General features: G+C 51.0%; 1 protein-coding gene across 1 annotated transcript; it reads left to right on the forward strand.

Annotated features, from left to right (window-relative positions):
- Window positions 1–6,363: 6,363 nt before the first annotated feature.
- On the forward strand, window positions 6,364–11,639 carry TP53I11 (tumor protein p53 inducible protein 11; the record flags this gene model as incomplete). The annotated part of the gene is made up of 6 exons (XM_080619632.1): window positions 6,364–6,492; window positions 7,580–7,638; window positions 8,387–8,435; window positions 8,863–8,959; window positions 10,252–10,353; window positions 11,506–11,639. The coding sequence occupies 6 exons, from the start codon at window positions 6,364–6,366 to the stop codon at window positions 11,637–11,639; spliced, it is 570 nt and encodes a 189-aa protein (XP_080475758.1).
- Between the last annotated feature and the right edge of the window lie 5,213 nt (window positions 11,640–16,852).

Below are 16,852 nucleotides of genomic sequence, written 5' to 3' on the forward strand. Positions count from 1 at the left end.
AGGGTTGATTTACTCGGTGATTTTTGGTGGTTCTGTGTGTGTGTATGTGTGCATATGGGTTTTATTTAAGCTTCTGATGTTTCCCTGTAGCAATCATCTGCCGGACAGATGGCCTGCTAAGCTTCTGGGACTGTCTCCCACAAACACCTGCCTAAGGCAGCTGGGAAATGGAAGAATTCTTCTCTTTTAATGCCCTCAAAGGCAAACAGGACCCGATCACAATATGTCTTGTTTCCCTTTTGCTCCATCCTCCCAGCTCCCTGGGGAACTTCACTGCTTGATGGTGAGGACAATGAGGGGCTGTGGGCTGAGGCTCCCTGAGCCACAGAATGGTTTGGGTTGGAAGGGACCTTAAAGCTCATCCAGTTCCGATCCCCTGCAGGGGCATCTTCCACTAGATCAGGTTCAAGGGTGGCTTTGGGTGATGGCTTGCTGCAGTCAGCTAATCTGAAAGCTTTAGCAGTGGGGAGGATGATGATGATGAAGGGGATGGTCTTGTATGTAAATAATCCAGATGTGCACATGTGATGGATGAAATGTGAAGCCTGTTTGACCCCATGTCGGGAGCCCTCCATGCCCATGCAGTGGGGCTGCAGTGGGGCCAGGTATCCACCCCTATAGGGTGTCATGTGTGCTGGTGGCCATAGCCATGCAGTGTGTGGCAAACAAGCATTTCTGTCCCAAGGTCAAGCCTGGGAGACCTGGCTTGCCATGGAAGGGTTGATGCATTGCTGCAGGTGGTGAGCAGGAGTGTGATTGCTGTGTTTAATTATAGCTCCCCTTTGAGAAGCTAGTAAAGCAACACAGTTTATTCTGCCTTGTTCTGGGGAAACCAAGCACTTTGCAGGTTTTGATTGCTATATAACATGTCCTGTGACACAGAAAGGAACTTTCCTGTGGTCCCGGCAAAAGGAAATGTGAAACCTGTGGGCAGTAAAATCCTTGAGCTGGGCCATACCTCCCAGATGCTGTGGCTTGGTCCCAGTTGAGGAGCTTTCTTGGGGCAGGATGTTTTTATGGCCATGGGGAGCTTGTGGGCAGGAGTTGCAGTGCCTTGGGGGCAGTGGGAATAGAGCAGTGTGGAGGAGGATGCAGGGGCTAAGCCTGCACAAGGGATGCAGCCCTAAATCAGGCACTAGGGAGAGTTCAGGATGCATGGGAAAGGCTGAGCAGGCTTTGGATGTCCTCTTCTGCCTGCAGTGCAAACAGAGTAAGCAACACAATTTAACTCTTTTCCTCCCCATCAGGCTGCAGAGGCTTCATTGTCCCTCGCTTAGTGTGATGCTGGCTGCATCCCTTGACTTAGTGATTGCTGGAGCTGCTGTAGGCACAAGGTGCTGCTGCACTGCACCTCTTTGGCCATGGGCAGCTCTGCAGGGCTCATAAACAGTGTTGGAGGGCATCCAGCCATGTCTGGCCGTGGGACATGTCTAACCTCCATGGGGCATATCTAATCTGCAGGGTGAGCTCTGGATGTGCTCTTTGTGGTCTGGGTTTTGTCTGCAGATGATCTGGAGGCACCCGGTGAAGATACCCTTTGACCTAAGGATTTTGCTTTGCATTTTCCTCATGTGTAAACCCAGACAGCAGGATATCGGCTGTATGGGTTTATAGGTTTTCCCATAGGGAGGACACAGTGTCCCTGTGCCTGTTGGAGTTGCTTAAGGAAGCAGCAGGGCTGTAGCAGAGTTGGGGATGAATCTCTGGCAAGAGATGTCTCCTGCTGGTGTTGCAAAGAGCCTTCTGTACAGAAAGGGCTGTGGGAAGGGAGTCCCGTGTACCTGGCTTGTTACAGGTGAGAACTCTGAAGTCTCCCCGTTGCTTGGGTGTACAGACTGTGCCAGCCGCATTGTGCTGCTGTGGTGGCTGAGTGCTAATTGTTTTGTACTGCCTGACCATCAGGTTATTTTTGGCTTGATCAGGTTTCATTCCCTGCAGGTCTCTGAGGCTTCCTGACCTGCATAAACCGCTCTGGGAGAAGTTTCTCTTCTCCAGGGTAGAGAGCTGACACCTCTTGTCAAGAGCATGGGTAGCAGTATATTCCTCCTAGCAAAACCTGCACATTATTCTGGGGTTGGTTTAAGATGTTTTGCTAGCCCAGAGTGTGCAAAGCCATGTGCTGGCATGGGAGAAATCATTAATTTCCTTTAATTAACTTCCTCACACAGTTTGCCTTGGTGCTGTGAGAAAACCCCAGCTCCAAGTATTCCAATGTGGATGCCCCATCCCTGGCAGGGCTCAAGGCCAAGTTGGATGAGGTTTTGAGCAGCCTGATGTAGTGTCTTTGCCCATGGCAGGGGGTTGGAACTGGATGATCTTTAAGGTCCCTTCCAACCCAAACCATGTGGAAGGTGGGGATAGTGATGCTGCTTTGGCAATGGCTTCATGATGCTATAGGTGCTCAACCTGAGGTGCCTGCAGGGCCTGGGTCTGGTTTCCCTCTTGAGGAGCTGTAAGCATCCTTCAATGGGTGCACAGCTCTGGCTGCTGCAGCATCGTGTGTGTGGCTGAATCTCCTCTCTCCTGTGCTGCAGAGCTTCTCTTCACTCCAGACACTGGGAGGGAAACAGAGATGCTGGGGGAAGAGCTGTGGAGGTGGGGAGAGATTGAGCTATCATTACTGTGGCACCAGTGAGGTTTCTTTGCACCACTAAGCAGTAGCTATCAGCATTGAGTGCAGTATGCTGAACAGCTGAGCAAGGGAACAGATACTGAAAGGAGCCTGCGATGAAAAGGGATTTTGGAGGAAGAAAGCACCTCTTTCAACTGCACACAGGCACTGCCCGTCACTGAGAGCTGTGACGGGCAGTGAGAATTGCCTGTTTATGGTGATTGATCTGCACAGCCCCTGGGATGCTCAGGAACAGGATTAAGGAAGAAAGAATCTCAGGAGAAAGAGGAGGTGGAGGTTCCCCTTTGGAAACGCACAGGCTAATAGAAAACATCCTCTAAATTGTCATTGTGTCAGGATAATGTAAGTATAATGTTTTCAAATCCTTGGCATCTGCTGTCTGAATGTCATTGAATCAGCCCCAATGCATTCATTAGCTCATTGTTCATTACTATCCAGTATTTGTTAGACTGGCTCTTCCTCTGGAAGACGGGGGTAATGAAACGTGGGACTGGCTGTGGGGCCATGCCCATAGCTATGCATAGAACAGTAGGAGCGTGGGTTTATGCACCAGAATGGCCTTCAGTGATTGTTTTATTGGCATTTGCATCTGGCCTATGTTGTCCTGGCTCTTGGCCAGTGGTTTACCACAAATTAGTGGGAACTCTTAAGGGGAGAACAGTGTTAATGATGATGTGGGTGAATTTCCACAAACTCCTGCCCTGAAAGTAACTGGCAAGACAACTGATAAAGGCAAATTTTGATCTTTTTGGCCCGTGATCAGAGTTGCAAAACTGCCTCTGTAATCACAGAGGTGTTCATTGCTGTCTTCACTGGTGAGTCATGGAGTGCCTGCCCCTTCAGCCTCCATCACCTTCCTTTGCTTCTTGCCCTAAGGACAGATTCTCTAGATATGAAGATGTTTTGGTGTGTTTTTCTTTCCTCCCTTTCTTTTCTCTCCTTCCTTTCTGTTTTCTTTTTTACCTGTCCCATCTTCCCTTCCTTTGCCATTTCTGATCATGAGGACAGAGCAGGGGGTGCGGGCAGCAGCTTTTCCTGGCAAGAATCATTGGGTTTGGATTGGAAAGGACCTTAAGGCTCATCCATTTCCAAGCCCCTGCCATGGGCAGGGACACCTTCCACTAGAGCAGGTTGCTCCAAGCCCCTGTGTCCAACCTGGCCTTGAACACTGCCAGGGATGGGGCAGCCACAGCTTCTCTGGGCACCCTGTGCCAGTGTCTTGAAATGCTTATTTCATAACCATTAATTGTTATTTCATAACCAGTCTCCAGCCACTGCATGCAAACAACCTGGCAATAACCCTTCCAGAAGTGACCAAGTAATAGTCACTGATTACACAGTTAATTTATTCTTTGCCACTAATGAGAAGAAATTAATTTGTGTTACAAAGGAGGAGGAAAAATATATCTAAGGGTTTGTTTAATTAAAACTACACTGTGTTGAAAAACCCAAGTCATGTTAATGATAGACAATGCTGTGATTGTATGAGTAGGAATTAATTACTTCAGAAATGACACCTTCTTTGCTTTAAAGCTGTTCTTTTTTCTTCTCGCAATCAAGAAGGAACCCAGAGGTGCCAGGCTGGTGTGGCCAGCACACTCAGCACCCAAAGTCCTACCAAGACCATCAAGCCCCATGTCTCTCATCCCTTGGTAGGGCTTTGGTGACCCATGGCCAGAAGGATGCCGCTGCTTAGACTGTTCCCTCAGCTAACAAGGCTTTGGGAACGACTTTGCTTTGTTCCCCTCCAAAGCATGGAGGGGGAGAGTGGCCAAAAAGGTACCCAGCGCCTTTACAGGGGTGTGAGGGTCCTCACTGGGTACCATGCATCAGCCCTTCGCTTGGGACTGTTGTCCCTATGTCCCATGGGCTGTGTTGGAGCAGGTGAGGGATGTAGGATGGCCTCGGAGTGGTCCTCATAGGGCTGGATTGGGCTGGAGAGCTTTGGTCAGAAAATGCTGGGCTAGAAATACCGCAGTGACAGGTCTCTGGTTTCAGCAGCAGTGGTGAGAAACCACTCAGCATCCAACCTTGTGAGTCTGGGTCTGCCAGGAGGAGAAAGCACTGCAGGATCTGTGTAAGAGACATCGGAGGTCTTCTGTGACACATCAGTTTGGTTTATGGGGCAGATTTTGTGTGTAGATTATCTAGGTTTGAGTACACACAAGTCATTTGGGTTGGCAAACTGCAGACATGGTAAATCCAAACTTTTCTACTACATAGTATCTACCTTTTGACCTTCTTGCCTTGTGCTTGGGTGTAGGCATGAGTAGATACAGCTCCCACCTTCCTCCTGGGTGGTTGTTTTCCATTGTCCCACTTCTGCAGTATTTCTAGACCATGATGGCTGCATCTGGCTCTGAGCTGCCTTTCCAGGACTTGGTTATTGAGTGGAATAAGAGCAAAAAAAGCCCCAAAACCCAATTAAACCTTTTGCAATCCCAAAGAAGCAATTGCAAAGCCCCAGTAGCTGAAAGGCATTTTGCCTGTGGCCTGCTGAGAGGGTCTTATTAAATCCTTGATCATGGGATTCAGTCTTCGTACTGTCCCAGTGAGACCTCTTGGCTTTGCCTTACAGAAAGGGTTATATTGGGTACTCACAGACATGACTGCCCGCTCTTGTGTAGACAACCACAGGGAAGGGTTTCCCTGCAAGAGGGAAATCCCTCACAAGGCAGCAGGACAAGACTTGCATGCACCATGCCAAAATAACTGGCACCTTGTTTTATGACTCCCAAAAGACTCATTAAGTCTTTAGCCATGAGTGTAAATCATCTCTTCCTGGGGCAGCCGTGGAAAGGCTTGGCTAGGGCATGGGGCTGTGCTTGAGACCTGTCCTTGCTTAGGCTGGATTAGCTGTGTCTAGTGCCTTGGTGTGGAAAGGTGAAGTGGCAAACAGGAGAACGTGTTTGTGTTCAGCTAATCCAAGATGAAACAAAGACAAAAGGGGGCTGCAGCATCTGGGGGGACACACAAGTAAATACCTGAGGTTTGTGTTGTTTGGCCTGAAATAGCAGCTGAAGGGTGTGAAGTATGGCACTGGGAAAGACTAAAGGCAAAGCATCACTTAATGACTCTAATTCCCCAGGTCTGGGAAGCATTTACTTCCCTTCATCTGGGAAATGAGAAGGAAGTACTGCTGGGCACTGCCTTATGCTGGGATAGAATCATAGAACCACAGAATGGTTTAGGTTGCAAAGAACTTAAAGCTCATCCGATCCAACCCCATGGGCAGGGACGCCTCACACTACACCATTGCTCCAAGCCCTGTCCAACCTGGCCTTGAACACTGCCAGGGATGGAGCATTCACAGCTTCCTTGGGCAACCCGTTCCAGTGCCTCACCACCCTCACAGTAAAGTTCTTCCTTAAACCTAACCTAAATCTCCCTTGTTTCAGTTTGAATCCATCACCTCTTGTCCTATCACTACAGCCCCTGGCTAGACTACACTTTGTAGGTCAAAAGCAATTATAGCTCACTGCCTATGCTAAAGCCACTCTGATCTGATTATATTTCTTCCCCAGCTCAGCAGATCCTGGTGACAGCAGGATCACCTTGAGATGAGCTACCCATAGCCGGGGCCAGCTGGGTCCCTGCGCCGGGACGATGAGGACCCATCTTCCAGCCTAACAGGAACATTCCGTGGCCGTGGTTGGACTTTGCTTCCTGATCCTTGTGGAATTTCATGTGACGGCGGAGCTGCTTCCCGCCTCGCAGCCGAGGGCCCCACCATGGCGGCGAAGCAGCCCCCGCCGCTGATGAAGAAGCACAGCCAGACCGACCTGGTGAGCAGGCTGAAGACACGCAAGATCCTGGGGGTCGGCGGGGAGGATGATGACGGCGAGGTGCATCGCTCAAAGGTATGGGAAGCCCATGTGTAGTAATGATGGAGAAGAGAGCTTCTACCTGGGAAAACCAAGGCGGCGTGGGGGGTTGCTTTAGCATCTAACATCTGTAGCCAAAGACAGGGCTCTGTGGGGCTCCTGGAAAGGGAGGGTGAAGGCCAAGTGGCACAAGCAATGATGTCTTTGAGTAGAGATGGGTTGTGGAGCCTGCTGGGTACGCAGGAGCTGACCCAGATGGTAATGGGGAGAGCTGGGCCCTCAAGCTGCTTTAATTCATTCCCAAGACACCCACGAGGTAGCTCGGGGCTGGTGCCATTAGACCATGGCAGCACCAGCACGGGGTGAGCTCGGCCCTCAAGCTGCTTTAATCCATTGCCAAGACACCCATAAGGTAGCTTGGAGCTGGTGCCATTAGCCCATGGTGCCACCAGTGCCCACCAGCCTGGACACTGGAGCAGCACTTTAAGCAGTGCCTCTCAGAAGAGAGGTTGGAGGCAAGCAACTGACCTGTTCCAGTGAAGTACCAGAACTGGAGGACCTATGGGTGAGTCCCCATAGGAGCCCTGTCCCAGATACGCTCTGGAGAACATGCTGGCAGGGCATTGCCCAGCTCCTGCCTGTGTGTGGGGAGCAGCACGGAGCTCTCCAAAAGCTCCCCCAGTACCTTTCCCTGTCACTGGTGTAGCCTTCCCATCTGTGTGGTCTGGGGTAATCACAGCCAGGCATTGCTTTGGGCAGTGTGCATGTGAGAGTGGGATGGATGCTCCTACACCTGGTGCTCCATGGGGATGTGACATGCAGGTGGCATGTGGAAGGAGACATTTCCCTGCTTAGGTAGGTAAGAGGAGACACAAGATAATGTTAACCCTGCTCCAGCCCCGTGCTGCAGGTGGCTTATCCACTAAAGGAACAGTAGAGGCTGCAGCTCCTGATGGAAATCAAAGCAGCCTTTGGCAGGTGTAGGGACCAAGGAGTCACAAGTGAATCCCATGTCTTCTTCCAGCCCATGTAAACTCTCACATGGGGTTAGGGCTTCCAAATGCTGCCTAAAGACTGGGGAAAGGTTTGCTCAGTTACCTTGTGTCTTCTGTTTGAATTTCAGATTAGCCAAGTATTGGGAAATGAAATCAAGTTTGCTGTCCGGGAACCACTGGGGCTCAGGTAAGATATTGGGCTACCTTGGAGCTGGGTCATCTGAGGGCCCTGGACCACAGCATCCCTAACAGCTTTGGCTGCTGTCACCAGCTCTACTGCTGTGCCAGCATCACTGCTCCATGCAGGGGCTTCTCAGAGCCACAGGACCAGCCCAGCTCTGCTTTATTCCCCCACAGTAGATTTAGTTTAGACATTAGGCAGAAGCTCTTCCCTGTGAGGGTGCTGAGGCACTGGCACAGGGTGCCCAGAGAAGCTGTGGCTGCCCCATCCCAGGCAGTGTTCAAGGCCAGGTTGGACACAGGGGCTTGGAGCAACCTGCTCTAGTGGCAGCGGTTGGAACTGGATGAGCTTTAAGGTCCCTTCCAACCCGAACCATTCTATGGTTCTATGAAATTAACCCTGAGGCCCTCAAGTTCTTCTCCCACAGTAGGTGCTGCAGACTAACAGGGGCTGCATGGGACTGGAGGAGCTCCTGGTCTGGGACCCTGCTTGAGCGCTGTCCTATTGGCAGGGTCACCTCCCTTCTCTGCTGAGGTGAAGAGGGTCTTGGATCTGCCTCACCAAGGCTGGTCTGTGCACTGAGGCTGGAGGAATCAGTGTGTGAGGAGCCCATACTCCCATGGGAGGCTCCTGGCTGCCTCCGCTGTGGGATGTGGGAGGATGAAGGCTGATAGCGGATCAGGCAGCAGGGATGCTTTGTGAAGTACAAGTGATGGGTGTGCTCACACCGGGTCCTCTCTTCCCTCCCACACAGGGTCTGGCAGCTGGTTTCCGCCGTCATGTTTTCGGGGGTTGCCATCATGGTAAGTGAGGGACGTGGTCCTGGGCACCACCAGCTCCCTGCTGTGAAAGAGGTGCCCCAGCTTGGCTCCTTGCCATTTATCCCCCTTCCTTGCCTCCAGCAGCTGCTGCTGCTTCCTCTTGCAGGGCCTTTGCCCTCGCCATGTCTCAGTAATAGGCTTTGCCAGCAGTGTCCTTGGTGGTTTGCTCCCATCACCGGAGTCTGTTTTCATTAGCAGGGTCATAAACCACACGCAGCACAGAGCCCTCAGCTGCAGAAACCAGCCATGAAGCCGGGAGCTGACACTGACATTTCTTGCATCTCCTTAATTCCCCATTCCCTGGCCATCAGCTCCAATCCCATACAGGCTGATGCCGGGGTGCTGCTGCCCCAGAGGGCATGTTTTGATGTCCAGTGCAGGCTGCTGAGTCTCTCCTTGCCTCTGCCAGGCACTTGCTTTCCCTGACCAGCTTTACGATGCCATCTTCGAGGAGGAACCAGCGAGCAGCAAGACTCCCATCCGGCTCTATGGAGGAGCCCTCCTCAGTGAGTGCTGTGCCGTTGTACCCAGGGCATGCTGCTGCCATGTAGAGTAAAGGGATGAGTGATGCCAAAGCAGTAGGAGGGGGCAAAGCCCTTGTACAGCTGGGCAGCTGCAGTGGGAGAGGAGAACATCTGTTCTTAGCAAAGAAATTGTTTAGGGGTATTTTGGAAAGCTCAGCTACTGATGCTTCTTCCTAGGAGGGGCTCAGGCTCGTCGCAGGTAGGGTAAGAAGGGATGGATGTGCATGTCCTAACAGCAGGGGTGTATCCGAAGTGCCCCAACAAAGGGAGCTTGGAGATGGGCTAGGAGGTGGGGTGCTGGGGATGAAGCTGGGACCGGACCTTCCTCATGGGAGTGGGCAGAGAGAAGGGACAGGCAATGGCATCCCAGGAAGGTCCCATGCACCCATACCAGGATGAAGCTGGGAGCAGACCCTTTTCGTGGGAGTGGGAAGCGAGAAGGGGCAAGTGATGGCTTCCCGGGAGGGAACCGAAGAGGTGGGGACAGAGGACAGGAAGGTGCAGGGAGCTTAGAGAAACGGTCTGTAAAAGGAGTGGAGAATTCAAGGCACGGGGTTTGTGTAGCTCAGCACCGGGACTGCACCTTCTGCGTGCCCACCCGGGTGCCTCTTTGGAGCCGCAGGCAACGAAGGGCAGGCAGCGGCTGGCAATGGCGTGGGTTGGGTTGGTTTGGGGGGGTTCGGAGGGGCTGAGGCCAGGCCGGCGGCTGCGGGATGCCCGTGCCGGCGTGTCCGTCCCGCAGCCTGCAGCAGCACCTTGCGGCGCGGGCTGGGACTGCAGCGGGCACGGCGCGGGGCGAGCGCGGCAGCCAGCGGAAGGCGTCTGTCCCTCCCTTCATCCCTCCTTCCATCCATCCCTTCTTACCTTCCTCCTTCCGTCCGTCCGTCCCTTCTTACCTTCCGTCCGTCCGTCCCTTCTTACCTTCCGTCCGTCCGTCCCTTCTTACCTTCCGTCCGTCCCTTCTTACCTTCCGTCCGTCCCTTCTTACCTTCCGTCCGTCCCTTCTTACCTTCCGTCCGTCCGTCCCTTCTTACCTTCCGTCCGTCCATCCCTTCTTACCTTCCGTCCGTCCATCCCTTCTTACCTTCCTCCTTCCCTCCGTCCATCCCTTCTTACCTTCTTCCTTCTTTTCGTCCCTTCCTTCCTCCCTCCTTTCTTGCATCCCTCCCTCCTTCCCTTTATCCCTTCATCCATGGGAGGCAGAAACCTCTCTCGGGCACCAGTTGCCCCTTCCTGAGCCCCTCGGGCAGCTCTGCTGTGCTCCCCCTCTGCAGGCATCTCTCTCATCATGTGGAACGCTCTCTACACGGCAGAAAAGGTGATTATCCGCTGGACCCTGCTGACTGAGGCCTGCTACTTCGCCGTGCAGTTCCTGGGTGAGTAGCTGCGGCCATCCAGAAGGGAGGAAGAGGGGGATGCAAAGGGTGGGGGTACGTGCTGTGTACCCCAAAGCATACAGGGAGGAGGGAGAAGTGGGCAGGAGAACCATTGGTGGGACCATATATGAAATTGGAGCTCTACCTTTGGATCTGATGGAGTAAACTCTGAGCTGAAGGAGTTGTTGTGGGGTGAGGCTCTGGGGGGGGTCATAGTGGAATCAGCTGATGGGGATTTCCTGGCACAGCTGGAGAAGCACCCAATCCCTGGTTGTCTCCGTGTTGTCTCCAGCTTTTGCTGGAAGTGGCTCCTTTGCTCTGCAGGCAAAGATAACCTGGCCATGGGAGCATCTTCTCTACAGCATCTCCCTTTTCTTCCCCATGGAGTAGCCTCTGCTTTGGGCTGCTCACTGGAAGGTGCCCAGGTACATGGGAAACATCTTCCTCTTAGGATTTATGGATTTATTCTCCCCTAAAACCACCCTGATCTTCACAGCCATCAGTGGTTATGCTCTGGAGCGGGCTGTCTAGATCCTGTGGCTAATAAGAAAAGGCTGCAGCAACCTACACTTAAAAGGGGGATGTTCAGTCTTGCCAAACCAGAGAATAGCAGTTCAGTTTGTTTCTAGGGAGCTTATCTATATTTAACAGTGAAGGGGGTTCTTTTATGTGTATATTGGAAGCTCACTAACTGTGTTATAAGATAGCTGGTTGAGATATGGGCTATGTAGTGGTAACCAGAAAGGAGAGATGCTCAGTGTGCGTGGACCATGTGCATTTTGTGGATGCTTCTAAAGCTGTAAAATATTTATCAGCACTGATGGGGCCAAGCCACAGAGCAAGCTCAGGAACACACAGCATCCACAATTAATACCCGAGCATGGTGGAAACTTGAATGACTTGTTCAGATTGTGGCTGCTGGGTTTAGAGCTCTGTGGGTCTGTGGCTAATTCAAGGCTGTGAAATCAAGCTAAGAGCCTCTGCCTTGGGTTCATGTGTATGAGCCTGTGCTGAAAGCTGCTCTGCTCCCAAGCCTCAGCAGGCCTTGCTAAGTCACCACGTTAGAGGGCAGCAGAAAACAGCTTTGTGCTGTTTGTCTGCATCTGTTTCTTCACCACCAATCTCCGCCTTGTCTCCCTCCTTCTCCTCCAGTTACCACTGTCTCCCTGGTTGAGAGTAGCCGGATAGCCACCGGTGCCGTGCTCCTCCTGGTCAGCAGAGTCCTCTTCGTCCTCATCAGCATTTATTATTACTACCAAGTTGGACGCCGTCCCAAGAAAGTCTAATTCCTGGGCTTTTTGTTATGGGAAGGGTGGGGGTGGGGGGGTTGTGTCGGTAATTTTGTGTTATAATTATAACTTTTATTTCTTTTTTGTTTATTTTATTAGTCCCTTTTGGTTCTAAAGTGGTTTCCTCCATTTCCACTTTACCGGCATGAATCAGTGAGTAACCCGGTGCTGGTGGCATTGCTTGGTTAAACAGGGGGGAGCAGCATCCCCAGTCCTGCAGGAGGTGAGGAGCAGTGGGAGGAAGGCTCAGGGAGGTGTGTGAGCCTGGCAGGCTCAGGGAAGAGCCAGTTTCCTTGCAGGATGGAACTGGCTGATGGGATCACAGGCTCGGAACCCGCTAGAACAAAGCACAAACCAAGACCAGCACATTGAAACCAAATCCCTGAGGAGGCAGGATGGAGAGATAGCCAACAGAGGATGCTGCTGCTCCCATTGTAAGCCTGGCCACTTGCCTGGTGGGGTATGTCCTTATGTGCATCCTGCTTCCCTTTTAGCCAGTATGGACTGCCCGGGGAGCTGAATGGGGCTAGGTTGAGTTCAGTGCTTTGCCAACAGCTCTTCTTCCTTCCTTGCTGCCAGAGGGGCCACCTTGCTTGTAGTTTTGCACTGGGTGCTGTGCAAAGCTTGGCAGGAGGAAAAGAAGATGGAGATCCCTTGTTTGGTCCCTCTGCAGGGACAGCACTGGTAACAGCAAAGCAGCTTGAACTATAGTATGTAGGAAGTGAAGGAAGCCATTGGAAATGGCCCACTGAGCACAAAGTCATCCCCTTGCATGGGATGTTTCTTGGAGTTTCTAGGCTGGGATTCTGTTCTCTTCACCCCAGAACACTTCCTACAGCTGCAGCTTTACTGATGGTAGTAATGGGGGGTGTGAGGTAGGTCTGATGCTTTAGTTAAGCAGGGGCTGGAGTGCTGGTGCGGTTACTGGTAAAAGCAGAGCAAGCATCAGTACAGCTGCCTGGGGCAATGAGCAGCCTTTAGAGATGAGCCCCAGCTGTGGGGAGATGGTGTTCCAGCACTGCTAATGTGCAGGCATCACAGAATGACAGAATGGCTTGGGTTGAAGGGACCTTAAAGCTCATCCAGTTCCAACCCCTGCCATGGGCAGGGACACCTTGCACTAGAGCAGGTTGCTCCAAGCCCCGTCCAACCTGGCCTTGAACACTGCCAGGGATGGGGCAGAGAGGACCAAAGTTTGTAGCATTAAGATACTTAACTGGGATATAGAAAGCAAGGAGCGGGGCACATGAAGGCATCATTTCCTTCTGTAGCTCAGCCAAGGACAGATGAAATGTGCTTTAGTACTCACTGGCCAGTGTCTCCAACACCTCCTGGGCTTAACAGCATTAGCTGCTGTACTTCCTAGTGCTTTCCTTGCAGATTATCCCTGTCCGCAGCTGGAGGGTGGCATTTTTTGTTCTCCATGTGACTTAAAGCCACAAGGTCTGTGTACAGGATATGGACTTCTTACTCATGCACTACTGTTGACTGGATCAAAGCATGCCCTGGAATAGAGCTGACATCCCAAAATCCCAGTATAAAGATGCCTATTCAAATAGAAGTGCTTGTGTGAACAACAGCCTTCAAGCTGCTGGTGAGACCAGGATCTACAGCTATTTAATATCTTAGTAGAGTTAGAAGAAGGTAGTGGGTAGTTACTGTATGTCGTGTTAGTGCTTTTGGCATTTAGAAGCAGCTGCATAAACTTGGGACACTGTGTGTATTGTACCTACTGGCCATGCAGAATGTCTGTCAGGTGAGAATATTGGGAATAGTTGGACCAGGAAACATCACAATTGTAATTTCCTGAGAAGAAAGTCCAATGGAGAGGCACCATCCTGAATCCTGGAGCCTGCCATCCACACATGCCTGCCAAGCTGCTTTCAGCATGTCCCAGATATGATACTGAGCAACTAAGATACAAGAAGAGCCTTCCTGTTCAGGTGGAAGAACTGGTCTTTAAGAGGGAAACCTTTTCCCCGTGAGGCAGGAAATGATCAAGTGCAGCTTGATGGATACCACAAATGAGACAGAATGGTGCTGCGTGTGGGAGCTGTGTGTGATGGCTTTGCTCTCACCCTGCACACCACTTGCATGGGCAGCTGCAGTGGCATCAGTGCAGCACTTTGGCTGTAGTTGTTGGTATAGGTACATGAAGCTTGATTCTTTGTGTTTTGGGGGTCACACGAATGTATACACAGCTTGATCGTGGGGGTTTTGGGGGGTGGGAGATATATTTCTAGGAAAGACAAGTAAAACTGACCACAGCAAAAGCAATCTTGTATAAGAAGGAAATGGAGGGTCCCTTTAATGCTGTCCTCCCATGTGTGTTGGCTGCAGGTCCTAGGAGCTAGTTATGACTCTGGGTCTGTAGATGGCTGCAGGTGGGAGAAATGAGTTACTGCACTATGTGACAGCAGTTCTCCAAAGACCTCTTGATGGTTAAACCAGGTGGGAAGGAAGCAGCTTTCCAAAGGAGCTTTAAATCAGGTGAGGTCGGACTCCTCTGGTCCACGCTTAGCAGCTGCCTCTGCAAAACTTAGCACAGTGAAACCACTTCAAGTTTTGCCAATATTTTCTGCTCCAACATAGAGAGTGGCCACGTAGGAGATTTCATGCTAATTGGTACCTGGTCCTGAAAGGGGAGAGATGAAGAAGTTCTTTGATCTTCGTGCTTCTTGCTCCATCTTGCTATACTGGACAATGTATAAAGCATGGAATGGGACTGGGGTTGTATACTACTTCTACAACTAAGTGAGAAGGGGCAAATGGATGCCTCTGCCTAGCAAAGGCTGTGGTCCCTGGCCTGTTCCCATCTCATCAGCAAGGTGCAGCAGGAGAAACATGGCCAGGCCCACTTGAGGAGGTGAGTTTGTAGCAGGTGAGGGCGAGGACAGAGTTTCTCAGGGTGGCTTGAGGATGGAGCCCGGGCAGAGCATCCACAGTGCTGCCAGAACCCATCTGTGCTGGTTGTCTTCACTCTGTTGTGAATGGGGGGAAAGGGAGGAGGATGCTGAAATGCTTGTGTAGAACTGCATCCCTAAGGACAGAAGTGCTGGCATCGCAGCTGCAGGTAGCAGTTGAGCGTATAATTTCGGATCCAAAGCTTGAGGCATCACTTCATGCTCTGCTACTGATCTGCTGAAGAAAAACAACTCCATCTCCACAGGCCTCAGTTTCCTTATGTTAAACTGTGAGAAAGGCCTTGGACTGAAACCCTCTCCCAAAGGAACCTGCAGGGAATTACCTGCATTTGTATAACATGCAGGGCTGGGAGTTGTGCTCCCTAGAGGGTGCAAGCCAGGACCAAGGCTGACCCCCTTTCTCTGCCAGAGATGGACCCAAAGCCTTGTGTTCATCGAGCCCTCGCTGTTGAGGGTGAAGGAAGCTCATCATTCACATAACTCCCTCCATCACCTTATTCACACCCAACTAACAGCTGGCAAACTGGAGCTGGTGCCAAAGGAGAGGTTCTGTCTGTCCTAAGCTGGCCGCCTTTCTGGTCAAGGGGTTTTTACTTGGGGTGGGGAGGGAGGCATAGGAGGAGAATGGGACACTTCAGTTTATACCTCATTTTAGCTGCTGTACCTGAGTTCATTCTTTCTCCTCTGGTAAAGAAAGTGACTGTACTTACCACCGAGCAAATAGTGAAAATTAAAGCCGTTTCACTTCACTGTCACAATATCTTTCTTTTATTTTTTTTTCTTTTTTGCTTTTTTTTTTCTTAAGAAACGCACACAAAATCCGTGCAGAGAGTGCTTCAGGCTTGTGTTCTGCTTTATATTACCAAAACCAAATCCTTTCCATATAAAAAAGCATTACAGTAGGGAATACAGGATAAATTAGCTCCACTATCTAATAAAAAGAACATTTACAGGGTGGTGGGGTTTTTTTGTGTGTTTCTTTTTAAAATAGATTTCAAACATTATTCCACACGCAGCCCTTTCCCCAGGCATTCGTGACAGTCATTTGAGCATTAAATAACAGGGGCACCAGGAGGGGCTATGGGTCTGCAGGCACAGGCTGCTCCCTACTACTTCCATCCAAGGTGCTTGGGCTGTAGGCACAGTGCTACAGCAAAGGAGGTGGCAGCACAGCAGCTCCCTCTGGTCCCCAGCCTGAGCCCCTGGCCCCATAATACTCACCAGAGGTGTTAAACATAACAATACAGTTGCTCCTCCTGCCTCCTGCTCACGAAACTACTGTACAACAGAGGGAGCAGCCACATCAACAAGGGACGAAACCATCACATCCGCACGCTTTTCCATACAGCAGGAGTGTGCTTTCTGGGCTTGCTTGTTCATTAAGGTCTCCTAGGGGGGAAATGCCTTCTGCCTGTTACTAACTTCGTCTTCACAGCTATCTCCAGTTCTTGTTTAATATGTGCCGCCTGGCCTTTGATGGGGTTCGGAGCTGTGTTCCCAATGGCACGCGAGCCAGCTCCAGGGAGGATTTAAGTCTTCACCCAGAAAAGAGCAATGGGGGGGGATGAGGCAAGGTAAGAAAGGAGAAACAGCGGTGCCAAGGCCAGAATAACAGATGAATAATGATCTTTACGGTCCCTTCCAACCCAAACTGTTCCATGATTCTGTGAATAACAGCCTTTTGAAGATACGTTAGGGAGGGAAAGCAAGGAAGCTAAAACCAGACAAAGCAATGAGTGCAGAATTTGGAAGGCCAAAGAGAAACAAGCCAGCAGAGATCATACCGCAGGTGTGTGTATTTAGTGCTTTTTGCTGTGGCTTTCCCCATCACTGACAGTTGTTTCTGCATCACTGACACATTTTTTTCCCCATTCCACTGGTAGCAGAAAAAGGCTCTAAAAGACTTTTTTTCTTTTTATTTTTCCTTTTCGTTTTATTTTTCCTTTCCTTTTTCTTTTCCTTTTCTGTTCCTTTTCCCCCTTCACCTCCCACCATGCACAAACCAGAGTATTTGCCTTCCAGGCTCTGTAATCAGACAAGCCAGGCCTTGGCCTAATAAACTGAAGGAAAAGGCGAGGGGAAAACCCCAGAGGCTGGGAGAAAGTTCTGCTTCTCTCACTCACCTGCAGCCAAATCACCATCTCTGCTGATGGTTTTGTTCCTCCCCTGGGAATTGCTCTGCCAGAACAGTCCCTAACAACAGCTCCTGAGGCAGAAGCAGAACAGATAAGCTCGCCTTCTGCTCAGCCCATTCCCTGCAATACTAGTAGATGCAACAGATTTTCC

This window comes from Psittacula echo (genome assembly GCF_963264785.1).
Source record: "Psittacula echo genome assembly, chromosome: 5".
Lineage (NCBI taxonomy): Eukaryota > Metazoa > Chordata > Aves > Psittaciformes > Psittacidae > Psittacula > Psittacula echo.